General features: G+C 45.3%; 1 protein-coding gene and 1 non-coding gene across 2 annotated transcripts in view; one reads left to right on the forward strand and one right to left on the reverse strand.

Moving 5' to 3' along the window:
- The window catches only part of sgsm1a (small G protein signaling modulator 1a), a 29,466-nt gene extending 19,802 nt beyond the window's left edge, over nt 1-9,664 (forward strand). The window contains exons 10-25 of the mRNA XM_063017652.1: nt 135-202; nt 1,625-1,788; nt 2,870-2,984; nt 3,967-4,084; nt 4,819-4,883; nt 4,976-5,121; nt 5,757-5,885; nt 5,972-6,154; nt 6,549-6,617; nt 6,792-7,451; nt 7,542-7,666; nt 8,006-8,088; nt 8,206-8,315; nt 8,414-8,510; nt 9,173-9,340; nt 9,422-9,664. Coding sequence (XP_062873722.1) covers nt 135-202; nt 1,625-1,788; nt 2,870-2,984; nt 3,967-4,084; nt 4,819-4,883; nt 4,976-5,121; nt 5,757-5,885; nt 5,972-6,154; nt 6,549-6,617; nt 6,792-7,451; nt 7,542-7,666; nt 8,006-8,088; nt 8,206-8,315; nt 8,414-8,510; nt 9,173-9,340; nt 9,422-9,510 — 2,389 coding nt within the window. The 3' untranslated portion in view covers nt 9,511-9,664. The remainder of the gene's footprint in view (nt 1-134; nt 203-1,624; nt 1,789-2,869; nt 2,985-3,966; nt 4,085-4,818; nt 4,884-4,975; nt 5,122-5,756; nt 5,886-5,971; nt 6,155-6,548; nt 6,618-6,791; nt 7,452-7,541; nt 7,667-8,005; nt 8,089-8,205; nt 8,316-8,413; nt 8,511-9,172; nt 9,341-9,421) is intronic.
- Nucleotides 9,665-14,227: 4,563 nt separating this feature from the next.
- trnak-uuu (transfer RNA lysine (anticodon UUU)) lies at nt 14,228-14,300 on the reverse strand. Its single transcript has one exon. It is a non-coding gene; the product is annotated as a tRNA-Lys (tRNA).
- Nucleotides 14,301-14,359: the final 59 nt, after the last annotated feature.

The raw sequence follows: 14,359 nt of genomic DNA on the forward strand, positions 1-14,359 counted from the left end.
CCTGCATGTTTAACACTTGAGATGAATTGGAACGTCAACTGTGAACCAGGCATTTCCATTCTCTAGTCCAACATCAGTGGAAAGCCAGTATATTAATACATGTTGACGCTGATTTGCTGGTTTGTTTGTTGCAGTGTGTACTGGGACTACGCCATGACCATCCGTCTAGAGGAGATCGTCTACCTGCACTGTCACCAGCAGGGTACGCAACACCAAACTGGTTAGAAACACCCAATAAAACACTGCGCTAAAGCTCCATCAAACCGTCTGCTTGTTGCTTAGCACCAGGCTCCCGCTCGTATCATCATTATCACTCTTTCCCAAAAGTACTGGTGGTGGAGCAGATTCAGATTGAATCTATTAATGAGAAACGTACGTGTTGGTGTAAACAAACCCCCCGAGTCACGGAATTTTAAATGCTTATTTATTTCACGTACGCAGAAGCAGCCTGCAGGACGAAGAGGGAAGAACGTCTCGTCCATCTCCTCCCTGTTTTTAAGAGGAACACTGTTATCATTTAGCAGAATTAGCATCTGCAGGGACGGGGCGGATTTGCAAGTGTAATGGGCCGCGGTAGAACGATTGAATTGATGCTGTTTGCATATCTGTGCTAACTTTGTTATGCTAAACGTTCCTCGTCCGGCCTTCGAGCTTTCAGTCGTGCAGTTTGGTGCAGATTTGTACCAAGTAGAGAAACACGTGTGGGATAAATGACTTCACATGCACAGTGTTGCTCTCCGGGGAAAAGAAGTGGCTGACGACTGGGCGTGTCATGGTCTACGGCGGGCTGTTCTACTTAAGGGTCGCAAGAAAAATAATAATAATAATAAACTAAACACTTTTTGTGCCATTTTAGTGTGCAGATATAGCATAGCAGTTAAGGTACTGGACTAGTAATCAAAAGGTTGCTGGTTCAAGCCCTACCACTGCCAGGTTGCCGCTGTTGGACCCTTGAGCGAGGCCCTTAACCCTCAATCGCGAGTAGTGTAAGTCGCTTTGGATAAAGGGCGTCTGATAAATGCCGAAATTTATATGATCTTGTACACGAACGCCCCCTTGTGGAGGCTTTACGTTACACCTTGTAAACCACAGTGGGACCAGATTGCCATCATTTTCCCTCATCAAGAATATTTCGTTTTGTTTTGATGCTTAGTTGGCTGGGTCCCATCTGTAAAAATCATGGTGAGAATCGGCGCCACCCGAGCGTCCTCAGATCATCCTAACATGAGAAATGATCGGCTCAAATCGATGGGTTGAGTTCTGCAGCACCACTTCAACCTCCTGTGTGGAAAAACGAACCCTAAACAGAACATCAGCATGCAGAACCGACGCCCACAAGCCCTGAGCTCATATCTGAGGTCTCAGATCTCTGGACTGTCATCAGTCGATACTGGTGACACTAATCAGGAAGGATGAGAAGCATCGACGTGGAGCTGGTTAGCATTCCGGCGGCGGCGAGTCTCAGAGATGGTTTATAGATAACCGGATTGTAGACGCGGAGGTTTATGATTGAATCTCCTCCACCCTCTACTGAAATTGGACGGATTTGGAGCGGGTGCTGCTGTGGCCGCTGTGGCTGATATACACTGTGTGTGTGTGTGTGTGTGTGTGTGTTGTGTTTTAGTGGACAGCGGTGGCACCGTGGTCCTGGTGAGTCAGGACGGGATTCAGATGCCTCCTCTGCGTTTCCCTCAGGGCGGTCACCTCCTACAGTTCCTGACCTGCTTGGAGAACGGCCTGCTCCCTCACGGCCAGCTCGACCCCCCGCTCTGGTCCCAAACAGGCAAGGTCTGCTACCCCAGACCGGCTTCTATCTATTATCTATTTATATTTACTAATTACTGCGGTCGTACTACTGTAGCCTGGACGTCTAATGCGATGAGATGAATTGGAACACTCACTGTGAGTCAGGCCTTCCAGATTTTTGTGGAAAACCACTTTCAGGTCTTATATTAATGCCTGTCTGAATACTGGAAGTAAGGAACTGATGTTGGACTAGAGAATGAAGAAGGCCTGACTCACGATGAGGGGAGCCTGATACACCATGGCCTTGACCAGGAAAACACTTTTTATGTGTGACCTTAAATTAAGAGTGATGGATGTAAATAAACAGGAATTATTCAGATGGTTAATTCATAAATTATTCATAAATATAGTGAAATCTGGATTGAGATTGTGTGTGCTAATGCTCTGTATGGTCGTAAGTATGTAGACAGCCGTCCTTGATCTTGTTGGAGGTCTCATTCCAAAAGTGTGGGCATTAATTATGAAATAAATTATAATTATTATTATTATAACGTCCTTCACTCTTTTGTGGCCTGGGAATGTTTGGAATTCTAATCAGATAAGCATTTGTGAGGTCAGGCTTTGATATAAGACAAGAAGGCCTGACTAGGTGGGGTTGAGGTCAGGGTTCCAAGCTGGTCACTGGAGTTTCTTTAGACCAATTAATAGATGTTAAAAAAATTGAAGTAATTAAAGTGACAAGTGTTGAACAGTTTCTGCACTACTTGTCACTTTTACACACTTGTTTACTTTAATTACTTTTATTTTTTTTAATTATATTTAAAATCTTTCTAATTTTCTACGTTTTAAAAACATTTCTATATTTTTTGTATAATAAATATTTTGACTATTTGTACGTTTTTGTAACTAATGTGGCTGAGCAGTCACTAAAGCATTTCATTGCCAGTTGTACTGTGTGTGTGATAAATAAACCTTCATTTGATTTAATTTGATTTGATGTTAGCCATAGATGTGGCTAGAACACCTAAGCTCAGTAATTCATAGTGGTGTCCACAAACTTTTGGCCATCTAGTGTACGTGTTAGTGCTGGAGCCGCTTGTTCAGTTTGCCTTTTTACTCGTAGGGCAAAGTCTTCCCCAAGCTGAAGAAGAAAGGAACCCAGGAGTCGGTGGACGAGGAGGACGAGGCCACAGATTACGTCTTCCGCATCGTCCTTCCCAACAGCCAGTCTGAGTTCGGTGAGCATCCTAACACAAATACTTTCTTAATCTCTTTAATATCCAGGAGTAAAAAGTCACATTATTTATTTTATTTAATGTTTACTAACTACTATAATCTGGTCGGGGTCACGGTGGGTCCAGTTTCACCCAGAAACACACTCTGGACAGGGCGCCAATCCATCATGGAACCCCATCAGATACATCCATTCATTCCTGAGATTTGCTGTGCCCCGAGCACTTTATTAGGAACACCTATATTATATATACATTCATCTGTTATGTTATAAGCCACACTTATCATATAGATGCACTTTATGTGTATACAATTACTGACTGTCGCTCATCTGTTGCTCTGTTTACCTTGTCTATTAACCAGATATCATTTGGTAAAATGGTAATAACATGGTAGTGTGTGTGTACTGGAATGAATGTAGCAGGTACAGCAGTGTTGTTGGGATCTGAAACACCTTACTGCTAACTGTCTCCCAATTAAGTGGTCAGTGTGAGTCCTGTTCGGTTCTTTTTCCATTGATGAATGGGCTGAGTGAGTGACAAAGTGTACAGAGCATCTGATAGGCTACAGTTAGTAATTGTATACCCACATGTATGTCTCATGTGTTCGTGCTCATTAGCATCGTCATCAGTCATGTTCACGTTAAGCTCATTTATATGAATGTATTCATTTCAGTGCCGGCGTCTCCAGCAGAGGGCGCCACCACAGTGTCATCCATTCACACCGTAGTCGTGCCCAAACACTGCCCAGTATCACCCACCTCACCCAGCCGTAACGTCTCTCCTCATCATCCCTCTTTTATTACGCTGCTTCTGTCGCGTCTAATCAGGCTAACGCTTCCTAGTACGCCAGTGCTAACACTAGCGCGTGTGTTTAAAGCTTTGCTGGTTGCAGTAGCTGATTGGCCGGTGTGGTTGCTCGGGCTTTATTCCTTCTGTGCGCTCGTTTGATGCTTGTGAGGTGCTCAGTTGAATGTGTGCGTTTCAGCTACGACAGATGTGGTGGATCAGGGGGGGAACATCTGGCAACCCGTTCCCAGGAAGACCTCGTGTTCTAGGGCCAGCTTCTCGGACGGAACATCGCCAGACGGATGCAGCCACGAGAGGTCAGCAGGTTCTCTTTTTTTCAAGCGACCCACATTACGTCCATGAATGACACATGCGCTGTACAGTCTGGTCCCACTGTGGTTTACACGAAGTAACATAAAGCCTCCACAAGGGGGCGATCGTGTACAAGTTAATTTGGTGATTACGTGCTTGTTATAATACGTTATTATTATTTTTATCGGAAACCCTTTTTTTTTGGATCGTGAACCACCTAAAAGTTGCGACCCAGGGTTTGAAAACCCCTGCAGTTGGCCACCACCCCATGGTCCTGGTCAGATGCTCTTCAGACAGAGTGTCTAAGGGAGAACATAGGGGATTGGATATTTACTCCATGCTGCTGCAATAGCAACACCTACTGTCTGGTCCAGGCATAGCTTAAATGGTGAAGGAATCCAGAGAGTAAAGTGTGTTCCTCCTCCAAATGTATTGAAAGTCCTTCTAGGAACCCAAAGCTTCCTAGAAGGGCAGTTGTAGCCAAGTTGTTACAGAACTGGACTAGTAAGTAGAAGGTCGCTGGTTCGAACCCCACCACTGCCAGGTTGCAAACTGTTGGGCCCTTAACCCTTGATTACTTAGACTGTAAGTCGCTTTGGATAAAAGCGTCTGCTAAATGCCGTAAATGCAAATGCTGTCTGCCAGATGTTGTGAGCTCATTAGGGAATTGGAAGCATCTAAATACAGGGAATAAAGCCTTAGCGATTATTTTACATTGTCGTGTCCATCTCTGCTGCAGGACTCCTCTGAAGCTGCTGTGTGACAACATGAAGAATCAGATCATCTCCAGAGCTTTCTACGGCTGTACGTGTGACCCAACACACCTCCCGTACATCACAAACATCCCACCAGAGCTTCATCCTGAGCTGCTTCCTCTGTTCTCTGTGTTTTTTCAGGGCTGGCGTATTGCCGTCACCTGTCCACGGTGCGCACCCACCTCTCCGCCCTGGTCAACAAGACCATCGTGATGCCCGACGTGCCGTGTGACGCGTACGGAGGCCTTACCAGCCAAATCTGGCAGCGGTTCCAGCAGGATCGCGGCGTACGTCCACTTTATTATGCTGTATATACACTGTAAGGCCAAAAGTATGTGGACACCAATCTCAAATGAGGGATTGAGGCAGAAAGCCTCCCACCCAAAGCCAGGTCCAAGGTTTGGTGTGGAGGAACTCCAGCATCCTGCACAGACTTTAACCCCAGTGAGTATTCATTGGAATTGGATGTTCAACAAGCTCAAGGCCAGGTGTCCACATACTTTCGGCCATGCAGTGCACATGCTTTCAGACAGTCACAAGATTTTTGCTGCTCAGTCGACTCGCTCATGCATATTCATCAAAGTAAAACACTGCGGCGTGATTAATCACGTTCACAATATGTGCCGAACGGCTCCTTCAGATCCCGTGGGAGTGACCAGGATGGACCAGACGGCTTTTTATTTACGAGCGATACAAACACGGCTGATAAATGTGCATTAGTCAGTCTGTTCTCCCTCGTTTATCTGTTTATCGGTTCGTATACAGCCTGTGTGAAGTGTGAAGCTCGTAGATGAATCATGAGCGTTTATTACTACACTATAGGGTCAGAAATTTATGAACACCATCAGGGCTGGACGTTTGGACGCAGCATTTCTTGAGGAACATCTCCTGCTGTAGCGTTTTCTCTCTCTCTCCTGTCCAGGAGTTTGACGAGCGGGAGCTGCAGCGGCTGGTGTATTTCGGCGGCATCGAGCCGTCTCTGCGTAAGGAGGTCTGGCCCTTCCTGCTGGGGCACTACCGGTTTGGGATGTCTGAGAGTGAGAAGAAGGAGGTCAGTGTCTGTTCTAATGGCTTGGTAGCGTAGCTGCCCCGGAGACCTTGGTTTGTGCATTTACGAGTGATCTCTGACTGGTACAGGTGGACGATGGGGTGCGAAGCTGCTACGAGAAGACGATGAGGGAATGGTCGGGCTGCGAGGCCATCGTGCGGCGGCGGGAGAAAGAGCAGCACGCCGTCGCCTTGGCAAAGTGTTCGTCTGCGGCCAGCATGGACAACGCCAACCAGAGGATGGTCCTCCTCGACTCCTCCGTCAGCACCGAGGTACACACACACACACACTCGTGCTACACGAAGGCGGTGGACAAAATAACGGAAACCAATGACTGTATGTTAATATGTAAAAGCGTATAGGCAATTTTGACCAGGCTTGGCCTCCATGTCCTGAATGGTTCGTGGTGGGATGTTGGAGCTTCTTCAAGAAAATCTTCAAGTTCTTTGAGGGTGTTGAGGGTGTTTGAGTGTTTGCACCATAGGGTGCACCTGGTTCTCTGTTCCTCAAACCATGATTTCCACCAAATTCTGACTGTATCATTGGAAGCATCCTTTAAACACCGATCCATCACACACAATTACTTTCTCCATTGCTCAGGAGTCCAGCTTTTGTGTTCCATACACCAATATACGTGTTTCTGATGGTGCGTTGTCTTGTCTGTAGTCGTCCCAGAGCTGTAACTCAGACCAGCAGCGAGCTCTCCTACAGAGCGACTCCAGCATCAGCACACAGGTACGTCCCGCACCGCTAAACACGCCGATCGTTAGGCTAACCTTGACTTTACCATGGTAATACTGCTACCTCTAAACAGGTATCCCGCACCCCCCACATTGCCCCTGGTAGTTCTTCACCTCCCTCCCCCCCTTCCCCTGGAGTAGCTGGCTTCCCTTTAACTTCTCCTTCCAGATCTTCGAGTCGGTCGACGAGGTCGACCAGATCGACTCCGAGCCCAAAAGCGACGAGGTCAGACACACCCCGAAAGTCCTCGACGGATCCGACTCCGCTCAGCCCTCTTCCGTCGCCTCGGGCCAGTCGGACTCTCTCAGCACGGAGGACAGTGGCGTCCAGGACCTGAGTGGCAAAACCTCCACACAAGATAGCGTCACCGAGGAACAGAATTTGGAGGCAAAGGACGAGGAAGCAGGTCCAAAAAATGATTCAGTAAGGGATGGAGGATCCAAGAAAATACGAACACCAGAACCAAAGAAGGAAAAAGTTCCAGACTTTGCTTCCGAGCCTGAAAGACCGAGTCAGGTTACAGAGAAGAGCCAGGACGATGTGGGCAAGAAGAAAGCCATGATGCCATGCGTTCCTGTACCTGCTGTGGTACAGGAGATTGTAGTACCGGTCGTGTTCGAAGCCTTCAGCCTGCGAGAGATGAGCAAGGAGCCTCCTACCACCGACTCCGACGATTCTCCCTCAGCCATCGAGATGGAGGACATCCCCATGGCCCGGATGGTACCCATGAAGGCCGTCCAGGAAGGCTCTTCTCTGCCTGGGAAGCCTGGGGAAAGCGAGAAGAACGCGACCACCACGACCGACGCCTCAACAGGAACTACGTATTCGGTACGTGCACCCTGATTTTTAACTTTTAAGTGTAACTTTTGGAGTCATTGGCGGCCACTTGGAGAATGTGGTCGTGCTTGGTGTTTGCAGCAGGAGCTTCTGGACCTGTACACTCTGAACCTGCACCGTATCGAGAAGGACGTGCAGAGGTGTGACAGGAACTACTGGTACTTCACCCCGGCCAACCTGGAGAAACTGCGCAACATCATGTGCAGGTGAGCTAGGCTAGAGGCTGCTTCACCCAACACTTCCCCTCAGACTCTAGCCAATCACGTCTGTGCAGACGTCTGACCAGCCGGTAGCACCGCTGAGATTCAAACCCTTGTATTTCCAGTGTTACCACTCAAGTGCCCGCCAAGAAGCATCTATGACCTCTATAGTTTGTCCACTATACAGTCTAACCTTTTGATTACTAGTCCAGTATCTTAGGCTGCAACTGACACTTCCAGCTTCACAGAGGGCATTGGAAATGACTAAATTGCAAGCAAAATGCTAGAAAAGTGTGGATATTTCCTCGTTGATGTAGATAACTGATGCTTGGTTGATATCCACAGCTACGTCTGGCAGCACCTAGAGATCGGATATGTTCAGGGTATGTGTGACCTTCTGGCTCCTCTGCTGGTCATTCTGGATGATGGTGAGTACGTGTGCTATAAGGAATCATCTCAGCTTTATTGGTTATTGGTCTGGGATCCTGGGATCCCCTGAGGACCCTGACATGATCTGGACTTCGTGTTGTTTCTGTGTTCTTCAGAGGCTCTGGCCTACAGCTGTTTCACCGAGCTGATGAAGAGGATGAACCAGAACTTCCCACACGGTGGAGCCATGGACTCTCACTTCGCCAGCATGAGGTCCCTCATCCAGGTGGAGCTTTAGTTTAACTTCTTCTGCCTCTGACTGTGTGTGGTGTGCTTGGATTGTAAATCATGCAGGTCTACGTTGGTGTTTCTGTATCTGTGTAGATCTTGGACTCTGAGCTCTTTGAGTTGATGCATCAGAATGGCGATTACACGCATTTCTACTTCTGCTACCGCTGGTTCCTCCTAGACTTCAAACGAGGTGAGAGAAAACTAATGGTTCTTCATCAAGGTTTGGTAGGACTAATGGTGGAACGTTCTCAAGGTTTGGTAGGACTAATGGAGGGAACGTTCTCAAGGTTTGGTAGAACATGAGGGAACCATCTCAAGGTTTGGTAGGACTAATGGAGGGAACGTTCTCAAGGTTTGGTAGAACATGAGGGAACCATCTCAAGGTTTGGTAGGACTAATGGAGGGAACGTTCTCAAGGTTTGGTAGGACTAATGGTGGAACGTTCTCAAGGTTTGGTAGGACTAATGGTGGAACGTTCTCAAGGTTTGGTAGGACTAATGGTGGGAACGTTCTCAAGGTTTGGTAGGACTAATGGTGGGAACGTTCTCAAGGTTTGGTAGGACTAATGGTGGGAACGTTCTCAAGGTTTGGTAGGACTAATGGTGGGAACGTTCTCAAGGTTTTATAGGACTAATGGAGGGAACGTTCTCAAGGTTTTATAGGACTAATGGAGGGAACGTTCTCAAGGTTTTATAGGACTAATGGAGGGAACGTTCTCAAGGTTTGGTAGGACTAATGGTGGGAACGTTCTCAAGGTTTGGTAGGACTAATGGAGGGAACACCAGGAAAGTACCACGTTCTACAGTAGAGTTGTCTTTATACAGACTCCATCCTGTGGTGTTCTCTCCTCAGAGCTCGTGTACGACGACGTGTTCTCCGTCTGGGAGACCATCTGGGCAGCCAAGCACGCCTCCTCCGACCATTTCGTGCTCTTCATCGCCCTGGCGCTGGTGGAAATCTACCGAGACATCATCCTGGAGAACAACATGGACTTCACCGACATCATCAAGTTCTTCAACGGTAACAAACCAGAACAGAAACGAATTTTAGCGAGTGTGTTAGAGATCGGAAATGATCGAATTCTTCTCTGTGTTCTTCCAGAAATGGCCGAGCATCACAACGTGAAGCAGATCCTGGCTCAGGCTCGAGACCTGGTACACAAAATCCAAATGCTCATCGAAAACAAGTAACCCAGAGTCCCTCTCCAGCCCTCGACCCTCCAACCATGTGCCAAAACTTCCCTTCAGACCAGATCATGTGCACCAAGTGCCAACGGATCCTCCTGAATCTGATCAGACCGTAGTTCCTCTGGAGGTCGTTTAGCTCCCGATTCAGGTCGAGACAAATTTAAACCCAGTTTTATTGATGAGAACTTGCTGCTATTATTTAAGTTCATTGTTTTTGGAGATTTTAGAGTAGATGAAGTAAACAATGTTAATTTCACTAAGCCAGACAGCAGGACCTTCAGGCCTTAACCACATTCCTCCTGCCACGTGTTTCAAATCAGTGGTGCTTACGGCTTCTTCAGCTCCGTCTCGCTCCTGCTGCATGTGTTACAGATGATGTTTATCTTAGGAGTTTGGTAAGATCTAAGATGGGAACGTTCTTCATCCAGAGTTTTAAAGTGAAGTTGGGAAGGACAGTGAAGAAGTTCTATGTTTTATCAAGATTTGGTAGGACTAATGGAGGGAACGTTCTCAAGGTTAGGTAGGACTAATGGAGGGAAGGTTCTCAAGGTTTGGTAGGACTAATGGAGGGAACGTTCTCAAGGTTTGGTAGGACTAATGGAGGGAACGTTCTCAAGGTTTGGTAGGACTAATGGAGGGAACGTTCTCAAGGTTTGGTAGGACTAATGGAGGGAACGTTCTCAAGGTTTGGTAGGACTAATGGAGGGAACGTTCTCAAGGTTAGGTAGGACTAATGGAGGGAAAGTTCTCAAGGTTAGGTAGGACTAATGGAGGGAACGTTCTCAAGGTTTGGTAGGACTAATGGAGAGAACGTTCTCAAGGTTTGGTAGGACTAATGGAGGGAACGTTCTCAAGGTTAGGTAGGACTAATGGAGGGAACGTTCTCAAGGTTTGGTAGGACTAATGGAGAGAACGTTCTCAAGGTTAGGTAGGACTAATGGAGAGAACGTTCTCAAGGTTAGGTAGGACTAATGGAGGGAACGTTCTCAAGGTTTGGTAGGACTAATGGAGGGAACGTTCTCAAGGTTTGGTAGGACTAATGGAGAGAACGCTCTCAAGGTTTGGTAGGACTAATGGAGGGAACGTTCTCAAGGTTTGGTAGGACTAATGGAGGGAACGTTCTCAAGGTTTGGTAGGACTAATGGAGGGAACGTTCTCAAGGTTTGGTAGGACTAATAGAGGGAACGTTCTCAAGGTTTGGTAGGACTAATGGAGGGAACGTTCTCAAGGTTAGGTAGGACTAATGGAGGGAACGTTCTCAAGGTTTGGTAGGACTAATGGAGAAAACGTTCTCAAGGTTTGGTAGGACTAATGGAGGGAACGTTCTCAAGGTTTGGTAGGACTAATGGAGAGAACGTTCTCAAGGTTTGGTAGGACTAATGGAGAGAACGTTCTCATGGTTTGGTAGGACTAATGGAGAGAACGTTCTCAAGGTTAGGTAGGACTAATGGAGAGAACGTTCTCAAGGTTAGGTAGGACTAATGGAGAGAACGTTCTCAAGGTTAGGTAGGACTAATGGAGAGAACGTTCTCAAGGTTTGGTAGGACTAATGGAGGGAACGTTCTCAAGGTTAGGTAGGACTAATGGAGGGAACGTTCTCAAGGTTTGGTAGGACTAATGGAGGGAACGTTCTCAAGGTTTGGTAGGACTAATGGAGGGAACGTTCTCAAGGTTAGGTAGGACTAATGGAGGGAACGTTCTCAAGGTTTGGTAGGACTAATGGAGGGAACGTTCTCAAGGTTTGGTAGGACTAATGGAGGGAACGTTCTCAAGGTTAGGTAGGACTAATGGAGGGAACGTTCTCAAGGTTTGGTAGGACTAATGGAGAAAACGTTCTCAAGGTTTGGTAGGACTAATGGAGGGAACGTTCTCAAGGTTTGGTAGGACTAATGGAGAGAACGTTCTCAAGGTTTGGTAGGACTAATGGAGAGAACGTTCTCATGGTTTGGTAGGACTAATGGAGAGAACGTTCTCAAGGTTAGGTAGGACTAATGGAGAGAACGTTCTCAAGGTTAGGTAGGACTAATGGAGAGAACGTTCTCAAGGTTAGGTAGGACTAATGGAGAGAACGTTCTCAAGGTTTGGTAGGACTAATGGAGGGAACGTTCTCAAGGTTTGGTAGGACTAATGGAGGGAACGTTCTCAAGGTTTGGTAGGACTAATGGAGGGAACGTTCTCAAGGTTAGGTAGGACTAATGGAGGGAACGTTCTCAAGGTTTGGTAGGACTAATGGTCCTGGTGGTAGCCACCAGATCAGTACTTTATGACAGTGTAAATGAGAAGGTGTCCGTATATTTATGATGAATACCACAGCAGGTATATCCATCCGTTTGCTAGTGTTTCGTAATCTTCACTGTAGGACCTCGGCTAATTTCTGCTCTCCTGACTTCAGTTCAGACGTCGTGCAAAACATATAAAATATATTTATTCTATATTTATGATATAAACAGATTCATATATATACAGTATATATATTAGTGATCATGTGGTTTGCTAAATGAATTTATTTTTGCATTCTGGTGTACAGATAAGGTCAAAAGTTTGAGTACGCTTGTTAGGAACATCTCCTCGTGGCAGCGTTCAGATTTCAGTCGATTCTGCAACTGTTTTTGTCTGTGACTGAATGACTGGGACGAATTTTACTTCCTCTAAAAACATTACTACACACTCAACAACTCTTGATTGATTGATTTATTGGTGTATAAAGTTCAAAAAAATCGAAGCACATGGAACAGTGGTCTCTTACCAAGGTTGGGAACACAAAACCAAACTAAAAACCTAAATGTTTTGTCCTAACGATAAGATTTAATCCAAGAACCTTCAGAAAACAGGTCTGTTATGAATGATGTTGATGTCAGGATCTAATCATTCAGCCACAGAAACAGAACAGATGCAGAAATGTTTAGACTGCTGTGTAATAACACATGGACGTTAGGAGTGTATGTAAACTTTTGACCTGTTTGCAGTGCAGTGTGGCCTTATCCGTGTCGCTTGCTCGTTTTTCTGGTGGTCTGTATCGAGGTGGTCTGTGCTGTCTGAGCTCAGAACTGTCAGGACCTGCAGATCCAGCGCCGGTCGTTTCACTTTAAACAAATAAATGTTCAGTTTAACCACTTTTATCCAAATGTTACATCTTACAAGTTACAAGAAAAATTGCTGCAATTCTATTTTTCGAGATAATGAAACTCTCGGATTAAAGCCCGATCCTGATTAATACGGTCTGTACAATCTGCAGTTTCATATCCAGTGAATTTGCACAACGATTCCTGAATCCAAAATCTTCTGATGTATCTGAACTCATCCTGCATCATCCTGGATATTCATGGATGCTTTGTGAAAGTAAGCTGCTCTGTGTTAGCGAGGAACTTACTGTTTGTATGTCTAGCTTTATCTGTTATTCTATTATTTATTTATTTCTGCCGGATTAGTTTCATGTTGTCTTGATTTTATATGTAAATCGATCTGTTCAGTCGTGCTTTATTATTAAAATGTTCATGTGCCTCAAGAAAAATGATTCTTTTACTGATATAACATCCCGTCAATAATACTTAAGCTCACAGATCTACCATAAATGAGAATCTGCTGGAATGTGGGTGACTTTGTTCACAGTCGAGCAAGCTTTACAGTGTTCACACAGGCTCCAGCTTTTTATAGTCGTATAATGGAGTTGCAGTTACACTGTTGTTCCACTAGATGCCGCCAGACACTAACAAAGACTTCAGTCTATATACTGTACTTACTCTTTCATTTTATTAGGAACAGCACAGTTTAATACCTGGGGGAACGACTTCTCCCTCCGAACAGCCTAAACTTTTGGGGTCAGGGCTTTTATAAGGTGCTAAAATATTACTTTTAGATTGTAGTAGCTTTAATTAGTGCTGCAGATTTTTTTTCACTGCACATTTATGTTGTGAAACTCCTACCAAATCCCTGAGATGCTCTAATGGATTCAGATCTGATGTCTGGAAAGGTCAGAACCAGAAGGTCACCATTAGTGACATGTGCTTTATGACAGTATATGTCATTATGAGATGGTAAGTTTTGTTTATAAGAAAAGCACTGATATTCAGATCAGCAGTGGCATTCAAACCCTGCTCGACTGGTCTGCAAATAAACCAATGAACCATTCACACATTATTACACTGCTGACTGAATAATCAGACATCTTATAGAGATACAACTGCATTTTAATGCTCACTTCAATACACATTGGTTTATTTATGTATTATTATTGATTTATTACATATAATGGATTTTTTAATAGAAATCAGACTAGACTAATAAACAATACCCTCAAAAGAAGAATGCAATAATCCTTTTTTGGGGAAATTGTATTTTTAAAACCTAATTTAATACAATTTAAGGAAAAGTTAGGAAAATTGATTCACCAGATAAAGTTTGGTTCTGTTTGGTTTTGCACATTTGTGTGGGTGCTGCACAGCAACGTGTGTCCTGAAGACTTGGATTCGATACTTGTTTAAGATCCCTAACTGTCAGGACTTTTGCATGTTTTCCCCTTCTCCTGAAGGGTTTCCTGGTTTCATTTAAGGCTCACAAAAACATGCAAAAGGTGGATTAGCTGATCTACACTGGCTCTAGTTTTGAGTTTGTGATTTGTCCAATCGGACCAGGATGAAGCTGTGAATACATTAAAAGTATATATTTATTTTTTACAGTCAAAACTGTTGTTTAAAAACCTAATCCAGCCAAAAAACGTTACCGCCCGAACAGGGACTTGAACCCTGGACCCTCAGATTAAAAGTCTGATGCTCTACCGACTGAGCTATCCGGGCTTCGAGAAAGTTCCACCAGCCGCCACTATTCATGCTTGATTATTCATGCTTGAATTAGA

Source organism: Trichomycterus rosablanca, chromosome 21 (genome assembly GCF_030014385.1).
Source record: "Trichomycterus rosablanca isolate fTriRos1 chromosome 21, fTriRos1.hap1, whole genome shotgun sequence".
In the NCBI taxonomy this organism is placed as follows: Eukaryota; Metazoa; Chordata; class Actinopteri; order Siluriformes; family Trichomycteridae; genus Trichomycterus; species Trichomycterus rosablanca.